At 48.1% G+C, this 20,317-nt stretch overlaps 1 protein-coding gene across 4 annotated transcripts in view; it reads left to right on the plus strand.

Annotated features, from left to right (window-relative positions):
- The window catches only part of SUZ12 (SUZ12 polycomb repressive complex 2 subunit), a 131,814-nt gene that overhangs the window by 96,298 nt on the left and 15,199 nt on the right, over nucleotides 1–20,317 (plus strand). For all 4 annotated transcript variants that reach the window (XM_068115813.2, XM_068115817.2, XM_068115816.2 and 1 more), the window contains exons 12-14: nucleotides 1,452–1,595; nucleotides 3,359–3,516; nucleotides 3,657–3,855. In XM_068115813.2, coding sequence (XP_067971914.2) covers nucleotides 1,452–1,595; nucleotides 3,359–3,516; nucleotides 3,657–3,855 — 501 coding nt within the window. The remainder of the gene's footprint in view (nucleotides 1–1,451; nucleotides 1,596–3,358; nucleotides 3,517–3,656; nucleotides 3,856–20,317) is intronic.

Below are 20,317 nucleotides of genomic sequence, written 5' to 3' on the forward strand. Positions count from 1 at the left end.
ATGAACCCCTGACCAACTAGGTGTATACCAGAGGGTATTGCATGGTGCTGCAAAATGCTGTGGTAGCCCTTTTGGTTCAGGGTGCCAGTCACTCTGTGCAAGTCGCTGACTCTGGATCCAGCAAAAGAGCCCCAGACCATCACGCTTCCTCCTCCATGTTTGACAGTTGGTGTCACACACTGAGGAACCATCCTTTCGCCTACTCGGCGGCATACAAAAACCCTGCATGATGAACCAAAGATTTCAAATTTTGATTCATCGGTCCATAAGACCATCTTCCAGTCTTCAGTAGTCCACTGGCGGTGCTTCATGGCCCAGGCAAGCCTCTTTTTCTTATTTTGCCATCTTAGCAATGGCTTTCTTGCTGCCACTCGACCTGTCAAACCTGCAGCTCGAAGTCTTCTCTTCACAGTTGAAATTGAGACTTGCTTACTTCGACCCGGTATTAAGCTGTGCTTGAAGCTGTTGTCCTGTGAGCGGCCTATCACGCAAGCTGTTGACTCTCAGAAACTTGTCTTCTGATTCTGTTGTGGCTTTGCGTCTGCCAGACCTCTTCCTTTCAGAGTTTCCTCCAGTTTCCAAATGCCTCTTGATGGTGTAGGAAACTGTACTCACTGACACCTTGGCCTTCTTTGCAATTTTTCTAAAGGAAAGACCGACACTTTCAAGGGTTATAATGGTCTGTCTGTCTTCCTTTGATAACTGCCTTTTTCTCGCCATTATGATAGCAATATACTGCTTCCTGCAGTGCAATATTGTCCAAATAATGCTTCAGATGGTGTAATAACAGTCTGTTCCAATACTGCTTTTATACAGACAGGGGGTTTGTAATCAAGTAATCAGCAGAGGTTGGGACACCTGTAGGAATTGTTTGCATCAACTTTCAAGGCTTAATTGACACATTGCTGCAGAACAGCTGTAAGTTGTTAACCCATTACTTGTTCCCTGAAGAAGGCTTTTTTTTTTACAATTTAACTGCAATTTACATTATTTTCCCGTTTTTGCTAACCTAAACTTTTTTTTAACCTCGAGCAGTTTACTGCTTACTTTTGTAACATTCAGGTTATTCACTGGACTTTAATTGCTTAAATTTCAAAAAACTGGAAAAATTGAGGTGTTCAAAAACTTTTGACTGGTCGTGTATATTATGATGAAAAGATGAACTGATTAGACTTGTGTATCAAAGGTCAGAGGGTCATGTCAGGTGAAAAATGTGATACTTGAGAACAGCTGAAGGGATTTAAATCAAACTTGGTACAAGTATGTATAATGATGTAATAATGTGGGAGGAGGCATATCGGTCGACTTGCGACGTCAGAGTGCCATTCTAGTTAATGCATAAGTTGTGAACACACATGGGATCTGCGAGCAGATAATTCATAACTGGATTCTCCTATGAAACTAATCCACGTTTTAATGCCCTCCCTCTGTCCAATCACATCTCTGTCCAGTTCCTATACAATAGCAACCTGAGACAGCAGACTGAGGCAAGGGATGATCTGCACTGCCCGTGGTGTACACTGAACTGTGGTCGGCTGTATAGCCTGCTCAAGCATCTCAAGCTTTGCCATGGAAGGTTCATCTTCAACTATGTGGTCAGTATCCTCCATTGAACCTTACCTAGACCAGGTGCATCGATGAACTCGAACAATGAGCGGTTTCACACAATGAGGCGAGTTAGAGTAATATTTCCTTTTCAATGATTGATCCACATTTAATAGTGGTCTACGGTCTGCGGATTATTAAAAAAAAAAAATTCACGTAGTTAGGAATTTTGGGTTAAGGATTCATTTGACGAGATTGTTGGCTGATCAATTGACCAATTTTACTTTCAGAAGTTCATCTGGCTTGCCAATGACTTCAAAATTGTGACCATTGGTAGGTCAGAAAGCTTTGGATTGTCAATTGCTCCGAGAACCAACAAGTAGGCAAATTTCTGTATGTCATAAGCAGACATTTCTTCAGAAAGGAAAACTTAATTTTTTAGGAGTCGCAGAAGGCGAGAGGACGAGGCCATTTCGTAGGGTTCGAAGCTCGTTTATTCGTACAGAAATCTCCAGCCCTCTTGAACGCGAACGGAAGTGGTACAGCTTTTATAAAGCCAAAACCCTCTTCGGAGGGCGTGGCTCCACAACCGCGCGTGCGTCACTTCCACACAACCAAAAGCCCCACAGGCCCGTGCACGTGGATTATGACCAAACATAAGGTAACCGTCACATGCGAATAAGTTAACCGCGACATGTGAATAAGTTAACCGCGACATGCGAATAAGGTAACCGCTACATGCGCCCCCCCAGAATGCACTCCCACGGGCATGTACGTAGTTCGCAGGCGCGCTCGGCAGTGCCGAGAAGGCTCGAGCAGTGCTCGGCCTCGGTACGCGCGAAAAAACGCCGCCGTGGGGTTGAGCCGACCGAGGGGCTGGTCAAGGCCTCGGGGGAGGCTGCCGAGGTTCCTCGCGGGCCTCCCGAGGATGCAGAGTAGGAGTAGTAGTTGCGCGAGTTGCAGCTTTCGACACGCGAGCTGTAGCTGTAGAGTTTTCGCGAGTTGCGAGCAGCAGTGCGCGCGAAGGTAACGAAGCAGCCGTGCCGCCAACATCAGTGCGCGCGCAAGAGATGAGCAGCAGTGCCACCCACATCTCGTAACTGCGTTCCTTCGGAGGGTCCTGGAGCAGGCTCGCCCCTCTGGTCGTAGAGGAGGAGCCGAGCGCGGTGCGCGAACCACATGGCCGCTCGTCGTTTCCGAAACTCCGGCAGTTCGATCGAAACTGCGTTCGAAACCGCGCCCGCATCCGTTCGGGAGAAGCTGGGGTCACCAGTTTAGGTGGCTTCCCTGGCCAGGGCGCGCTTGCCGTGTTCGTTTGCAGCCCCCGAATCCGTTCGGGGGCAGCCGGGGTCACCAGTTTAGGAGTCGCGGAAGGCGAGAGGACGAGGCCATTTCGTAGGGTTCGAAGCTCGTTTATTCGTACAGAAATCTCCAGCACTCTTAAACGCGAACGGAAGTGGTACAGCTTTTATAAAGCCAAAACCCTCTTCGGAGGGCGTGGCTCCACAACCGCGCGTGCGTCACTTCCACACAACCAAAAGACCCACAGGCCCGTGCACGTGGATTATGACCAAACATAAGGTAACCGTCACATGCGAATAAGTTAACCGCGACATGCGAATAAGTTAACCGCGACATGCGAATAAGGTAACCGCTACAATTTCATGATTTATTGCTAGTTAGGCCTTTGTGGATATCTTTTTTTTTAACCTATCAATGCCACTGTTGGTTTTCTTGGTTACTTTGTCAAAAGCAAAAGGAATTTTATCAGTCAGTAATGGCATACGTTAATTATATCTGTCCTGTCCTTCAGCCTCATCCAAAAGGTGCCCGGATTGATGTCTCTGTGAATGAGAGTTATGACGGCTCCTATGCGGGTAACCCACAGGACACACACTCTCAGCCAGGGTTTGCCTTCAGTAGAAATGGGCCAGTAAAGCGCACTGCTGTGACGTATGCACTTGCCTGCAGGTCAGTATATTACAATATGGAAAATGCATGGACACATTTCCATTTCTGTGACTTCTTTTTGGCTTCAAAAAAAACACCAATTTCAATCTCTAGTTTTTGTGTTAACTTGTCATCATGTTGTTTTGGCCCCCTCTTTTCAGGCCTAAAAGACCCAAACCCAGTCTGTCTGAATTTTTGGAATCTGAGGAGCTCGAGGTGGAGCAGCAGCGGCCTTTCGTCAGCGGGCATGATCGCTTGTACTTTCACAGTGACACCTGTCTGCCACTTCGTCCGCAGGAGATGGATGTAGACAGCGAAGATGAGAATGATCCTGAATGGCTGCGTGAGAAAACCATCCTGGTTGGTCATTGTTTCTGGCTTACTATTTTGTAAGGATGTGATGGAATATCATTGCTTCAAATTCCCATGGGATTTTTTCCAATCCTCACCTTTGTGTTCCATACTGTAGCACCATACTGTTGCTGATTTGTAACAATATAATATTGTCAACAAACATTTTGTAAATGTGTATGCGATTTCCATGTACATCTCGGGGTTTTTTTTCGTCACCTTGACTGCAGACATTTTGTCGACTCTAGACATTTTGTCGTATGTACAACTGTGTTCAAAAAGTATCCGACCTTTATTTTTCGTGCGTAAAAAAAAAAGAAGCTAGGGAGGCGTTGATTGGTTCACGTATGTAGGCGATCCTAATGCGCACGCGTGAATTTCTTCCCACCTGCAGAAGCTGTCATTCGACGGCAGACCGCCGATGAGTGAGGACATGAAAGCGAGCGCCGTCGGATTTTCGTTTTTGACAAAATGACGGAAAAACTTGAACAACGCTACTGCATCAAATTTTGTGTAAAGCTTGGCGATTCCCAAGTGGAAACGATCCGCAAGATTCAACACCGTTCATTCCATTATGAAGGAGGATTTCGGCTTCAGGAGAATCTCAGCGAAGTTCGTACCAAAGCTGCTAACGATTGAGCAGAAGCAACTCCGTTTGGAGATCGCACAGGACATGCTGGAGACTGTGAACAGCGATCCCAGCTTCCTCAACACAGTGATCACTGGCGATGAGTCCTGGGTTTATGGGTACGACCCAGAAACCAAGTTGCAGTCATCACAATGGAAGCATCCAACATCCCCGAGGCCAAAAAACACAAAATTTGATGCAGTAGCGTTGTTCAAGTTTTTCCGTCATTTTGTCAAAAACGAAAATCCGACGGCGCTCGCTTACATGCGTCCTCACTCATCGGCGGTCTGCCGTCGAATGACAGCTTCTGCAGGTGGGAAAAAATTCACGCGTGTGCATTAGGCTCGCCTACATACGTGCACCAATCAACGCCTCCCTAGCTTCTTTTTTTTATGCACGAAAAATAAAGGTCTGATACTTTTTGAACACACTATGTATGTATGTATATGTATGTATGTATGTATATATATATATATATGTATGTATATATATATATATACAGTGGTACCTCGGCTTACGAGTTTAATCCGTTCCGTGACGGAGCTCGTAAGCCAAATCGCTCGTAAGTCAAAGCAAATTTTCCCATTCAAATGCATTGAAATGCTATTAATCCGTTCCAGCCTCAAAAAAAAAACACCAATTTTTTTTGTTAGGTGCTTTTAAATAACAAAAATGTACTTTATAAATAACAAATAATGTATAAACAAGCACGACCTCGTATATACTGTACATAATACAAGAGAATGTAAAGAAATAAACTGGTTTTATTAAGCAGAGGAGAAGAGCATGCCAGGTGAGGTGTGCGTGTTGTCGACTTGGCGAGGCAGTACGATCGTACTCCTTCTACGATATGTACGATTTTGAAGCAGAAGGAGTCCATAAAGGCTATAACGCCAGCCAAGGGCGTTACGATTATTTCAAAGCTCCGGACCTCTATCCATGAAGATATGGAGAAGTTGTTGTTTGTGTGGTTGAAGGAGAAGCAGCTCGCAGGAGATACCGTGACCGAGAGCATCATGTGTTTGAAAAGATTGAAACTCGGATATCGAGCACGGACCACGAGGTGTTTTTTCTTTTTTCTTAATCTCGGTTTCAGTGAACTTTTGCTCTGTGCTCACGTGTACTGTACCTGTACCTGTAATGGTACGTCAGAGGATGGCACCTGTTGTCATCATATTAAGTGCAAGATGTTCTGCATCGTAAGTTGGTACACCGTGGTCTTTCGGCGGTGTTTAAGCCGGCCGTCTTGGCTTCTGTCACCATTGGCATTGAGTCTTTCGATGTAGGTAGGTCGTTGTGTGCCGGTGCCTTGGCCGAATTCCTTCATTGCTGCATTGTTAGCTCACCTGGTTTTTTATACCACATCTTTGGTTATCGGACCAGCGAATGACGTCATCTCCTCCAAAGTATGGCTTATTCTCACTTGTCTTGGACGATCTTCTACTTCTAGCCTTCCACCGTGCATTTGGTGTCCACTGTACTTACTGTACAGTGCCTGGTAAAATTGATGTAATGGGTTTTTGACCGTCAACGCCATGAACGCTGGTATATGTATGTATGTATATATATATATATATATATATATATATATATATATATATATATATACAGTGGTATATATATATATATACAGTGGTATATATGTGACCATATATATATATATATATGAACCGTCATGAACCGTCAACCGCCATGAACCGCCATGAACCGTCAACGCCATGAACCGCTAACACTCAAAAGCCCATTTATCGCGCCTTATAAAGCAAAACGCAAACCGAAAGCCATGCCTCTCAAGCGAGGCGTGCTTCCGTGGTCACGTGATCCACAGGTGTAGCTCATTATACCCGCACGCGCGACACGCTTTGGCGGTCACGTGACCAGCCACTCTGGAGGCGGGGATCCCCGCCGATGACGTCACCGGCTGGAGCAAGGAGATTCCTCGCTCATGTATTTCGACGATTGCGTGTTTTATATCCAAGCAGAGATGCTTTCACGGCAAGATAACCGCGTGACCGGAACCGGAAGCCACAACCGGAAAATTCAAAAAAATAAATTTTTTGAGCTCGTACATCGGATCTCGGCTCGTATCCCAAAGCAACAAACCGCCCGAGCGACGGCTCGTATCCCGAAAAACTCGTACGTTGGGGCACTCGTAAGCCGAGGTACCACTGTATATATGTATATATATATATATATATATATATATATATATATATATATTGTTGCGGAGATGAGGACTGTATTTTTTTGATTGTGTGCTGTATCATTATTATTATTGTTTATTCTGCGCCCCCCTACCTCCGGAGCTGTGTAAAGGTGAAAGGGCATCCCATAATTAGTCCACAAGCATACACGTCAGCCAAGTAATAGAATACCCCTGTTGATAGTTATCTCTTATTCTGTGTTTTAGGGTAAGGCTGTGTCTCCCATTAATTGAAGTACTCCATTGCACCAGTGAAAGAGAATAGATCCCCTTTCATTCCCATCCCCAAAATCCCCATTTCCTTCACATCCCCTCTCGTCATTGCCGAGCCTCGATTGCCCATATTACATCCCCTCTCGTCATTGCCGAGCCTCGATTGCCCATATTACATCCCCTCCAAAACCACCATTGACCATGTGCTCGAGTCGGGGAAGAAAGGCGCGTCTCCACCTCGTCATAGAGGGGAAGAGGGGCGTGCCCGCCCGTCGTCATCAAGGGCGGAGCCAGAGGGTCGCGCGACCAACCAGGGCCGAGGTGAGCACCCCGATGGGCGTGTCCAAAAGGCCGGCGGCTTAATCGCCGGAGGCGTTATAAAGGCGCGCACGCAGGAAGCAAGTGAGTTGGTCACCAAGAGAGAGTCGTGAGGAGCCAGTCAGTGGAGTCGGTGGTCAGTTGGTTGCGTTGGTTGCGGTGAGGAGTCGGTGGTAAAGAGTGAGTGGACCAGACGAGTCGGACAAGGCCTGGCAAAGCACGCGACGTCCACAGCAGCCACAACAGCAGCTTGGGGGCCTGAACGGCGGTTTGGAGCAGGACCGTAAAGGAACGGCGGCTGCTAAACGCGCCGGTTGAGCTGCAGGACCCCCTTGGACCTTCCTCTCCCTCCAGCCATCCACCTCCTGCCTTTCCACCCTTCTTGTGTACGTGAGTTTGTTCTGTTTGTTCTGTCCTGGGTTAATTAAGCTTGTGTAGGTAAGCTAAAGATTTCACTGTGTCACCTGCGTCCTATGTGTTGTAAATAAACCTTGATTGCTCCTTTTTGCTTGTGTAAATAATAAATCCCATTACTCGTCTGTACGTCTTCCCGTTTTATTCCTTTTCCTCTTTGCATTGCGTCGTTTTCGTCTTTTCCCTCATTGAGCAGCTGCGGTGCGATCCGGCCAACGTTTGGGCGGGATCGGGTTCTAATCGGGGAGTAACTGTTCGGACGCGGTAATACCAACCGCTCGGTAAAATAACATCTTTAAACCGCGATCTGTAACAATATATATATATATATATATATATATATATATATATATATATATTGTTGCGAATATGGAATTTGGCCTCCATATCCGCTTGTAAATATTCCCCTATTTCCCCAATACTCCCCAATCCCCCATTCCCTAGTCCCATTGTCTGTAAACAACAATCAGTAGAGCCGACCTTCCCCTATTTCCCCCATTAAATGTCGTGCCCAGGTCCACCGCATCTCACGTAGACAACTTTCGGACATCTTGCTAGTTATTCTTAGTCTATGTCAGTTAAGGACTCCTTTCCATTAATTCTGACTCTTCGTTGCACCAGAATGTGATTATATGGCACCAGTAGTGAGTTTAGGACCTTTCCCATACCTCCTTCCATCTTCTTCCCCAAACAACAAAAACAACAACAACTACAACAACAGAGGGGCACGGCGCTGCGCGGGGGAGTGTGCGTCCTCACACCGGCTCGGTTAGCCGCCATTGACAAAGCGCTCCGGACCATGCGCTCCACGGGGTTACCACGAAGGGGCTGGCTGTCAGCTCCTCGTCAAGGGCGGAGCCTGGTAAACCCCCCCGCACGCACCCAATGAGAAGCAACGTGCCGATTCCACGAGGCGGAGCTAACGAGCCGAGGGCGTGTCACTCCCCGCCGGAGATACGAAGCGACTCACCGGATGTGAGGTCAGATGCGCCCCCAGCCTGGAGAGAGAAGTTGCCACGTACGAGCGCTGAATACCTCCCCGCATCTCTGGACCGGACCGAGTCGATTCTGACCTTTGAGCCCAGGTGCACCTGGAGCCATCGATCCTGCCTTTCCTAGCCATCAATCCCCGTGTGAGTCAGCCTTTTGTCCCGTTTATCTGTCGTCTGTTGGGGTTAATATAAGATTGTGTCTAAGTGCTTGTCTTTCTATGCTGTACCTCTCGTCCCTGTAATCTGACCTTCCGAACGAATATAATCTCCTCCGGAGGTCTTGAGAACCGTATCCATGGTGTCGTGTCATTTTAATCCCAGCCGTGTGTCTTTTCCTTCATTGATCTAGCGTAGCGCGATTAGTCAACGTTCGGGTATAATCGGGTAACTTGTGCAGACGTGGTCATACTAAACCGCTCGGTAAATAACATCTAAGCCACGTCTGTAACAATTGGTGTCGAGGAGTGGAATTCGGACCCGGGACTAAATTTATTAGGCCCAAATTTGTAACAATTAGAATCGATTCGGAGCGCGTTTCCCGCGCGAAATTATAACGGCGAAATTTGCTTTTGTTATAAGAAAATAAAAACCCGAATTTTGAAAGTCGCGCTATGGCGGATCAAGACAGCTGGGGTCCGGTAGGGGAGAGTGAGGCAGGGTCGGTCCAGGACCAAATTGAGGGACATGAGGGACAGGAGGAGAGCGAAGCAGCGAGGGTAGCAAACGCACAAAATGGCGCCTCGCTGGTCACCGCGCCCGCGACCGTGGCAGCGCCACCGGTGGATTTGAACTTGTTTTTAATACAAATGAAGGCCCTTATGGCCCAGAATAGTGAGCAAATGAGGGCTCAGAGTGAGCAATTGGGGGTAATGGGGAACCGGATGGATGCTCAGAGTGAGCAATTGGGGGTAATGGGAAACCAAATGGGGGTAATGAGGGACGAAGCGAGGGGTACTGGTGAGGGATTAGACAATAATTTTAGGGGATTAGACAATAATTTTAAGGGATTAGACGAGAAATTTGGGAAATTAGACGATAGATTAGGGGAAATACAGGAGGGGTTAACGGGGGTAGAAAACAGAATGGCCGCTCAAGAGAATCAAATGGAAGGGATGCAAAAAGGGTTAGAGGGGTTAGAAAACACCATGGAAAGCAAATTGAGGGACATGAGGGACCAAGCGGAAAGGGAAGTTAACCAAATGGGGCAGCAGATAGAGGGGGTCAGAATGGGGGTAGAAACTAAACTGGATGCTCACAGGGAGGAAATGGAGCAGATGAGGGTGGCATCTGGGCAGGAGATGCAAGTGATGGGAGAGGAGATCAGAAGAGGTGTGAGTGAGGAGGTCGGAGGAGTGCGCGAGGAGGTGAGGCACTGTAAGGAGCACATGGAGAAGGAGGTGAGAAAGGGGACTGTAAAGTTACAAGGGGGCATAGAGGACCTGACGCAGGAGGTGGAACAGCTGACGGAGGGACAAAAAGGACTAACGGAGCAGGTTCAAAGGAACACTGCGGTATTAGGAGGTTTAAAAGCGACACAAAACGACATAAAAAACGACTTGATAGCGACAAAGAGGGAATGTCAGATGGTACGTGAGGGACTGACAACGAGGCTGGACGAGGTGATAGAGGTAATGGAGACGAAGGACCGACAGGTAAGGACGCACCTGGAAACGGTCAAGGTAGCCTTAGAGGATGAGCTTGAGGAGACGTACCGGGGAATGAAAGAGGTGAAGCAGAAACTAGAAGAAGTGGAAGAAGGGATGAGCGAAATTAAGAAGCGACGGAGAGGGGATAAGAAAGAAATAAAAGAGGAGATTAAAAGAATTGGTCCAAAGTCTGTGTTTGGATCGTGATGATGTGCTCATTAACCGGATGAGGGATTCGCAGGTGATGGAGGAGAAGCGAAGAGGAAGAGGACCCGGTGTAAGTGGTGACCAATATGGTCGTGCGTATGATGCGCCAGGGGATTTAAGAAGCTTGGGGGTCGAGATAGACCCGGGTGTTCGTGAGAGGCCGTTGGTGAAGTGTGCGACAGGTCTGGTGTGCGAAAGAGGAGGTGTGCGAGAAAGTCCGACTCTGGGGTGTGTGAGGAAAAAGTGCGTGCCAAGGAGTGAGGGTGCTAGCGAGAGTGAGTCGGTCGTAGCGTGTGTGCGAGGGAGCACATGGAAGCGCGGTGTGGTAAGTGTTACAGAGGGTGTGACGGGAGAGTGTGCGCGAGAAAGGTGTGCGCGAGAAAGGTGTGTGACGGACAGGTGCATGGGGAAAGAGTGCGCTGTCAAAGGCAAGGAAGAATGCACACCTGTGGTGAGTGTTACAGAGGGTGTAACGGGAGAGTGTGCGCGAGAAAGGTGTGTGGCGGACAGGTGCATGAGGAAAGAGTGCGCTGTCAAGAGTAAGGGTGAGTGCGCTGTCAGGAATGGAGGTGAAAGTAGTGAGAGTGACATGGAGCGTGAGTTAGTTGTGACAGGTGAGCGAGGATGTACACCTGGGATGGAAGGATGCACACCTGGAATGGTAGAGCGTGAGTGGGAATGCACGCTGGAGTTGGTGGTGAGGCACGTGGTTGGGTGTGCGAATGAGGGCACACCTGTGATTGTCACAGAGGAGGTGACCGAGGTGGGGGCGCGAAGAGGTGTATTGGTGAGGTGTGCGAGCAACGAATGTGTGCCAAAGTGTTCGGTGGTCAGGTGTGTGACCAAGGCTGTGAGTGGAATGGGTGTACCTGGGTGTGTAAGGAAAGGTACGAGGAGCATGGGCACGGCTGGATGTGTGAGCAAGGAACGGGTTGCGGGGTGTAAGCGTCCAGGTGAAGCATCGACGTTAGACGGGGTAGAGTTTAGAACGACTTATAGCCGAATCGGGCCCTCGGTGCGTGCTGGGCCTCGCTTTGAACGGCCGCGTCCGTGCTCCACTAGGCGGAGCGGGCGGCCCGATAGAAAGAGTCGTCATGGCGACCACTTTTTGTTGAGGCATTCCGGCAGGCCGAGATCGAGCCATGGGATGGCTCCGTGCCGAGATGGTGCGTGGGATCTCGGCCCGGGTAAACCTCCTTCCCTGCCCCGAATGCGGGATGTATCCAGCCGCTGGCACAGAACAACCCGCATTCATGGCTTGGCTTTACGAAGCCGGGCTTTGGACAGGAATTGGCGCACCGAGAGGATGTAATAAGTAGACGGGTGATGGTGATAGTGATTTAAAACGAAATTTAGAAAAGTGAATAGAATTGGCAGTAAATGGAAAATTTTTGAATTGTTGGATTTGGTAAGCAAAATTGATAGTGAGAGACCCCCGATGTGGTGGGATGGCAAATCCACCATCCCTCACAGTGGGGGCAAAGGAGCACTAGATTATGGGGTGTATGGCAGTGAAAACTAGCCCGGGTGGGTTAGGTTATATTGTAGGGATCTAGCGAAGATGACATTAGGTAACGTTAAGTTTAGTTAGTGACTGATACCTGTAGTGGGGACGCAGGTAGATTAGTATGGATGATAATGACGAGGGAGCGCAATAGTTTAAAGGGACGACTGGGAAGCGCAAGTTTCAGAAGGGAGTAGTTAGCTGAGATGATGCTGTGTGTGTGAGAATTGAACAGGTGTGATTGCACAGGTGTGCAACTGGACAGGTGTGTGGAGTAGTGTGTGAGTAGTGAGTGTTGTGGATCAGCGCGAATGCGCTTGGGGAGAGAAGGGTGCAGGTGGCACCAGGTGTGAGAGCACAGGTGTGCAAGTACAGGTGTGTGGAGAGAGTTGGAGTAAGTGGTACGGAGTGGTGTGCATGGTGCGAAGGTGTGGATGGGGGAAGAGTGGACCCCTTTCACGAGTACCCGGGGCGGGTAGTGTAAGTGTTAGGTAGAGGGTATAGGTAAATTGTGGTTGGAAATTGGCATTTGTGGTGCGGTTGCAGAATGGTGTTGTGAATGGGTGCATTAGTGTTGTGGAAATGGCTGGGCGTGTAGCCTGTTAGTGTGTGTAGTTGGTTGGGCACTCCACCACTGTGAGGATGTCGGCCAGGTGAGGCCGCAGGTGGGCTCTGGGAGCCGGTAGAGTTGTGGATGGGGCCCGAGGATCCGGAGGACGGACCCGGGTAGCCCAGTGCCAGAGAGGGCACCGAGTGGGGAGAGAGCCAGAGGGCCTTCCCCAGGTAGTTAGGTTAGGGTGAGGAGCAGGTAAGCTCGGAGGCAACTGCAGTGGTGGAGGTGTGCAGGTGGGTAGACCCACTGGGAGAGGTGCACGCCACAGCCCAGAAATTGTGCGAGGGCACCGGGAGATGAATCGGGGGAGTGAGACCCCAAATTGAAGAGCACCACAGTTTGGCCAATGGGAATTGGTTTTTAGAACCCATAGTGTAAGAGGGCCAATGGTTTGGCCGGAGAAAGACCCCGGGTAGTGTAAAGTTGTTAAAGTCATTTCGGAAATAGTTAGGATTGATGAACCTGTCGCACCATACGCAGCCACTTACCTGTGGTGATGATGATGACTCCACACCTGTGTTTTCTTTGTTCTGTGTGCAGGAAATGAGAATTGTTGTGTGGATTTGTGAGACGCATCACGACGTGGATGAGACATTGGGGTGATTCCATCTCTCCCTCCCTAGGAGGGACTGATGATGAATTGGTGATGGCAAATTATGATGTTGAGTTGGAGATGGCAAATTTTGAGGAAAGTTGGAAATAGCAAATTTGATTGGTTAGGAGGGAGAGAAGACGAATTTGGTTTATGGGGGGAACCAGGGGAGGACAGTAGGGATGTTTGTTGATTTGTAAAGTAGATGTTTATGGGTAGTGTTGTGTTTTGTGGATACAGTAAGGGGTAAGGGAGGGGCCATGTAGGTTACCTGGTGGGGGGGGGGGGGGGAGCGTACGGTAGGAACGTACCTGTCTCACCTGGTTCCCATGTGCCCCCAGTGTGCATTACCTTGCATTGCGTGCACTTTTGCGCCCTTACCACCTTACTCACTTGTCTGCTTCTTTTGTCTCCCACCTCCGAGGATCTGGCTTTGGGGTAGAGAGAGAGGAGAGAGAGGTGCTGGCTTCGCAGTTGTGGGCCTGCACTTTCGCTGTTTGCTGCTTGGATCGATACACCATATGGACCGCAATGTTTGTGGCCACCCACAATGGACCGCAGCTCTTTTGCGGCCAAGCACCACCCGTGGATGGACCTATGGGTCAACGTGGCACCTATGCCATACAGGTGAACCACTTATAGTTGGCCCCCTGACGGCCACAATAAAGAAATGGACGCGGTTGGCGCCTTTCTTTATTTTGTTTAAAAGAAGTAAGAAGGCCAAGTGCACCACATGAAGGCAAGACCAGCGGCAGAACATCGGCCGGCTGCGACACCACCGGTGATTCATAAACACTTTATTGGTGCACCGGATGGTGCTCACTGTGTGATGGGGTGGTGCTTGATGCTTGGAAGGGGTGCTCTGCACATTATTAAAGGCCGTAGGCCACAGAGCACTCGTGGGTTGGTGTATCGATGCTTGCATGCGTGCTCTCTCTATGCATAACATCTGCATGTGTTCCTCCAAAAACAGGTCCTGGATCGTAGTGTAAATATCAGCGTAGTCTTGTGTAAATAATGCTCCCTACCGGCTGTATGTTTAGTTTGAGGATTCTTTCCGGATTCGGTTATCCTGTGGGTGTGTTTCTGTGAGGAGAAGGGTGCAACGTCGCAGGGGGACATATTTACTCATTTGTGAATATCTGTAAAACTGTCGCACTCAGGGTAGAGTTAATAGTAGAGGGAACTACATTGCGTGCCACACTAAAGTAGGTAAAAATTTATCGGGTCGGGACGCCCCGAGGGTAGAGAAGGGTGCAATGTTGCGAATATGGAATTTGGCCTCCATATCCGCTTGTAAATATTCCCCTATTTCCCCAATACTCCCCAACTATCCCCAATCCTCCATTCCCTAGTCCCATTGTCTGTAAACAACAATCAGTAGAGCCGACCTTCCCCTATTTCCCCCATTAAATGTCGTGCCCAGGTCCACCGCATCTCACGTAGACAACTTTCGGACATCTTGCTAGTTATTCTTAGTCTATGTCAGTTAAGGACTCCTTTCCATTAATTCTGACTCTTCGTTGCACCAGAATGTGATTATATGGCACCAGTAGTGAGTTTAGGACCTTTCCCATACCTCCTTCCATCTTCTTCCCCAAACAACAAAAACAACAACAACTACAACAACAGAGGGGCACGGCGCTGTGCGGGGGAGTGTGCGTCCTCACACCGGCTCGGTTAGCCGCCATTGACAAAGCGCTCCGGACCATGCGCTCCACGGGGTTACCACGAAGGGGCTGGCTGTCAGCTCCTCGTCAAGGGCGGAGCCTGGTAACCCCCCCCGCACGCACCCAATGAGAAGCAACGTGCCGATTCCACGAGGCGGAGCTAACGAGCCGAGGGCGTGTCACTCCCCGCCGGATATACGAAGCGACTCACCGGATGTGAGGTCAGATGCGCCCCCAGCCTGGAGAGAGAAGTTGCCACGTACGAGCGCTGAATACCTCCCCGCATCTCTGGACCGGACCGAGTCGATTCTGACCTTTGAGCCCAGGTGCACCTAGAGCCATCGATCCTGCCTTTCCTAGCCATCAATCCCCGTGTGAGTCAGCCTTTTGTCCCGTTTATCTGTCGTCTGTTGGGGTTAATATAAGATTGTGTCTAAGTGCTTGTCTTTCTATGCTGTACCTCTCGTCCCTGTAATCTGACCTTCCGAACGAATATAATCTCCTCCGGAGGTCTTGAGAACCGTATCCATGGTGTCGTGTCATTTTAATCCCAGCCGTGTGTCTTTTCCTTCATTGATCTAGCGTAGCGCGATTAGTCAACGTTCGGGTATAATCGGGTAACTTGTGCAGACGTGGTCATACTAAACCGCTCGGTAAATAACATCTAAGCCACGTCTGTAACAATATATATATATATATATATATATATATATATATATATATATATATATATATATATATATATATATATATATATATATATTTATATATATATTGTTGCGGATATGAGGATTGCATTTTTTTTGATTGTGTTGTATTATATTGGAAATGGTGATGAACATTGTTGAATATGGCCCCTCCTGCCTCCAGAGTTGTGTAAAGGTAAAAAGGTTGTGTAAAGGTAAAAAGGGCGTCCCGGTAGTTAATTCCATGAAACACCACATTGCAGGACCCGATAAAACCCTTGTTCAGTAGCTTATATCTTATTATGTGTTTTAGAGTAAGGCCTTGTCTTCCATTAGAATAATACTCCATTGCACCGAATCAATTAAGAATAGCTCCCCTTCAATACTTCCATTTCCCAGCCAAGCTCTCCATCTGCGGGTAAAGCAGTTCACAAGCGTGGGGTGCACGCCCTCTCATTTCGCTGCTATAGTGAATATGTGCTCCGTGCTCTGTTTGAACAGGAGGGGCGGGGTCGCCCGGGAGAGGCAAGCCCAGGGCGCGCCACGAAGGGCGGGGCTGTTCAGCCCCATGCCCAAATAAGGAAACAAGCCCGTGGCTCGCCACGAGTGGCGTGCCGTCGGCGCCATGCCCAAATAAGGAGACAAGCCCGTGGGATTACCATACAAGGTCACGAAACAGAGCACGGGGGAGGAGGGCGGTACCGAAACCAGAGGGGGCGTGACAGACCCGCGCTGAAGGTATGAGAGAAGGGTGCGATGATCGCTGGGAACAAGCGACACCAGAGATACGGCAGATGAGTCCAGGTGCGTAAGAGGGTTGGCAGTCCACCGGGAGAGAGTTCAGAGTGCACCGGAGTTGCGTGAGAGATACGAAAAGCCTTTGACAAAGAGCCGCTTCAACTAGCCCCGTTTCAACCAGCCGCGTGAAGCCCTGACGGTGCAGCGAGTGACCCTGCCGGCGTGCGCTGCAAAGCCGAATACAAGGAGCTGCCGGCGTGCGCTGTAAAGCCGAATACAAGGAGCTGCCGGCTCCTCGCTTCCTGCCCGGAGTGGACCTGCTCGCTGTGCCCTGTGATCCCGCCTGCTCATCCCTCCAAGTCCAAACGATTCCTACCCTTCCATCCATTTGCGTACGTGAGTTTGTTCTGTTCGTGCTGTCCTGGGTAGTAAACTAAGTCAGTATAAGCTAGTAATTTGCACTGTGTTACCTGCTTTTTCATGTCCGCTGTAAATACCCGTGACTGCTCTTTTTGCTTATGTGTGTGTAAATAATAATAAACCCCGTTACTCTTCTGTACGTCTTCTTCTTCTTCCTCTATGCATTCATCGTCTTAGTCTTTTCCCCATTGAATATCTGTGGCGCGATACGGCCAACGTTTGGGTGAATCGGGTTTAGTCGGGGAAAAACTGTCCGGCCGCGGCGCCTCCGCTCGGCAAACATACCATCCTTAACCGCGTACCGTAACAATATATATATATAAATATATATATATATATATATATATAAATATATATATATATATATATGTATATATATATATATATATATATATATATATATATATACACATACATACATACATACATACATACATACATACATACATACATACATACATACATATATATATATATATATATATATATATATATATATATATATATATATATATAGATATATAGATATATAGATATATAGATATATAGATATATAGATATAGATATCGATATATATATAGATATATAGATATATATATAATATATATATATTGTTGTGGATTTGAGAATGGTGTTGTGTTTTTTTATTATCGTTGTAAGTGTAATGAAGCTTGTTGTAAATATCACCCTCCATGTTTTGTGTAAAGGTCAAAGGTCGTCCCTTAGTTAGGCCATATACAATCACGTAGCAAATCATAGATCTCCCTGTTCAGTAGTTATCTCATTATTATGTGTATTAGTTTAAGGTTTTGTCTTCCATTAATTGACACTCCATTGCACCGAATTCAAATAAGGTAGATTCCCTTCCAATTCTCCTTTTGTCAGCCATTGCCAACTGCATTGGGCGGTTTTCTGCGTGCGGTTTTCTGCATTCGCCGCTGCTGCTTTGGGACCGTGTATTTCACCGCAAGACTCCATTGAGCACGAGGTCATCTCGGAGCAGAAGGTGGGAGGAGTCAGCCCAGCGCCAGGAACAAGGCGTGGCCTTGCCAACGCCTCCTCTAGGGGCGGGATCGGTGAGCCCTCGCGACCAATCAAGGCCGAGGCGAGCTCACCGATGGGCGTGTCCTGGAGGCCGGCGGCTTGATCGCCCGAGGCGCGATAAAAGCGCGCGCGCAAGCCTTTTGAGGACGGCAGATGCGTGACCCAGCTGAGTCCTGCACAAGAGAGATTTCTGCAGAGAGCCGCTTAAGCAGCCCCGTTTCACCCAGCCGCGTGAAGCCCTGACGAGGCAGCGAGTGACCCTGCCGGTGTGCGGTGTAAAGCCGAATACAAGGAACTGCCGGCTCTTCGCTTCCCGCCCGGAGCGGACCCGCTTGCGGTGCCCTGTGGTCCCACCTTCGCATCCTTCCCGCCATTCCTGCCTGAGAATTCCCCATTCGTGTGAGTCCGTCTTTTGTCTTGTCCTTGGGGTTAAGTAAGACTGTAGTAGGTAAGCTAATTTGCACTGTGTCTTCTTCTTCTGTATTTTATTTTATTATCTTTCCTCCTCCTTGGTTTTTTCAATGGTGTAAATCAGGGGTCAGGAACCTTTTTGACTGGGAGAGCCATAAAAGCCAAATATTTCTAAATATATTTCATTGAGAGCCATATAGTATTTTTAACGTATAATAAATTAAATATGTCTTACTTTTAATGCGACTTCTGGTGCTGCATGGTTTTGCTGATGGCCTTGTAGTCTGGTTCATACGTGGTGAGGTTGAGCTTCATGCAGGCGTTGAGGCTTCCATCAGTTAAACGTGAGCGTAGGTTGGTCTTAATGTTCCTCATATGCGAGAATGACTGCTCACATGCATATGTAGAGCCAAACATGGTCAATACGGCAATACTCACACGCTGCATTGTGTGGTATGTCACAGGAAGCTCGTTCCAAGTTTTAAGAATCAGCTGGTCTTCAGGTTGAAGATTTTTCATTTCTGTCCACTTGTGTTCCCTCGCCAGCTCTGCTCGCTGTCGCGCAAGACTTTCCAACTCTCCATTAAGTGACTTGAACTTACTCATCCACATGTCTGATGCCTTCAGGTCAGCAACTTCCAGCTCAAAGTCTCCGATAGAGACCCCGGGGATGCATGTCAGGTCGATTTTGTCCACTGCACACTCATGTGGATGAGTGATGAACTTGAAAAGACCAGTGCGCGCACGAAATTTTCCAAAACGTGCTTTGAATGACTGCAGGAGATTGGACGTAAAGCCAGCTAGCTGCTGGAGATCCAGATGTTGAGTGGAGTCACTTGCTAAGCATGCATCTCTAAATTGTTGCAGTCTTTCAAAGTGCAGAAGACGACCTGTTTCAATGTCCCTGAGAAAGACTTCCAGCTTGCTTTCAAATGCAAACACTGCTTGTTGAAGGGATGAGATTGTATTTCCAATACCTTGCATTTTCACATTGAGCTGGTTCAGATGGCCAGTTATGTCCACGAGATAGTGAAACTGCAGGAGCCAGTCAGTGTTGTCTTAACTCAGGATGCTTGATGCCTTTCATTTCAAGAAAAGTCCGGATTTCACTCAGGCAAGCTGCAAAACGGCTGAGCACCTTCCCCCTTGACAACCAACGCACGTTGCTGTGTAAAAGCAGACCGGGATAATGATTCCCAACTTCTTCTAACAGAGCTTTAAACTGGCGATCATTTAAAGCTCGGGCAACAATAAAGTTGACCACTCGAATGACCAGCGACATCACCTCACCAAGCTCCTGGCCACACGTCTGAGCGCAAAGCGCCTCCTGGTGCAGGATGCAATGAAAACTTAGGATGGCTCTCTTTTCATGTTCACGGAGAAGCGCTACAAATCCTTTGTTCTTCCCCAACATACAGGGTGCACCATCAGTACAGACAGAAATAAGTTTATCCATCGGTAGTTTTTTTTCTTTAGCAAACTCCATGAAAGACGTGAATAAATCCTCTCCTCTTGTTGTCCCTTTCATTGGCAAAACAGCCAAGCTTTCCTCACGCAGTGTGTCACCTGCAGCATACCTGGCAATTATACTGCACTGAGATAGATGGCTAACGTCTGTTGACTCATCTAACGCGAGAGAAAAGTATGTCCCGGCGTTTATGTCCTTAATTTGTGTTTCCTCGACTTGATTTGCCATCATGATGCTACGATCGTGCACAGTTCTTGCTGACAGGGGCATGTCTTTTATTCGTTTGATTATCTTGTCTTTATTGGGAAGTCATCAAACAGTTCATTGGCCACATCAAGCATGAATGTTTTGGCATACTCGCCATCTGTGAATGGCTTTCCATTCCTTACTATTGCCAAAGCACCCGCAAAGCTAGCGGAATTCCCGCCACCTTGCTTGGTCCACACACGTAGTTGCTGCTGACTCGTCTGCACTCTCCGCTGTAGCTCCTCGCATGCCCTTTTCCTGCTGTCCCCCGCTGGATATTTCGATGCAAATGAAGCATGGTGCGTATCGAAGTGCCGCTTTATATTTGACCGTTTCATCGATGCAATTTATCATTGCATATTAGACATACCGCAGATCCTGCTCTCTCACCAAATGCGAATTCCTCTGTCCACGCAGCCTGGAATGCACGGTAATCATCGTCTTTTTTTCTTTTCGCC

Source organism: Myxine glutinosa, chromosome 5 (genome assembly GCF_964187855.1).
Source record: "Myxine glutinosa chromosome 5, kmMyxGlut1.1, whole genome shotgun sequence".
In the NCBI taxonomy this organism is placed as follows: Eukaryota; Metazoa; Chordata; class Myxini; order Myxiniformes; family Myxinidae; genus Myxine; species Myxine glutinosa.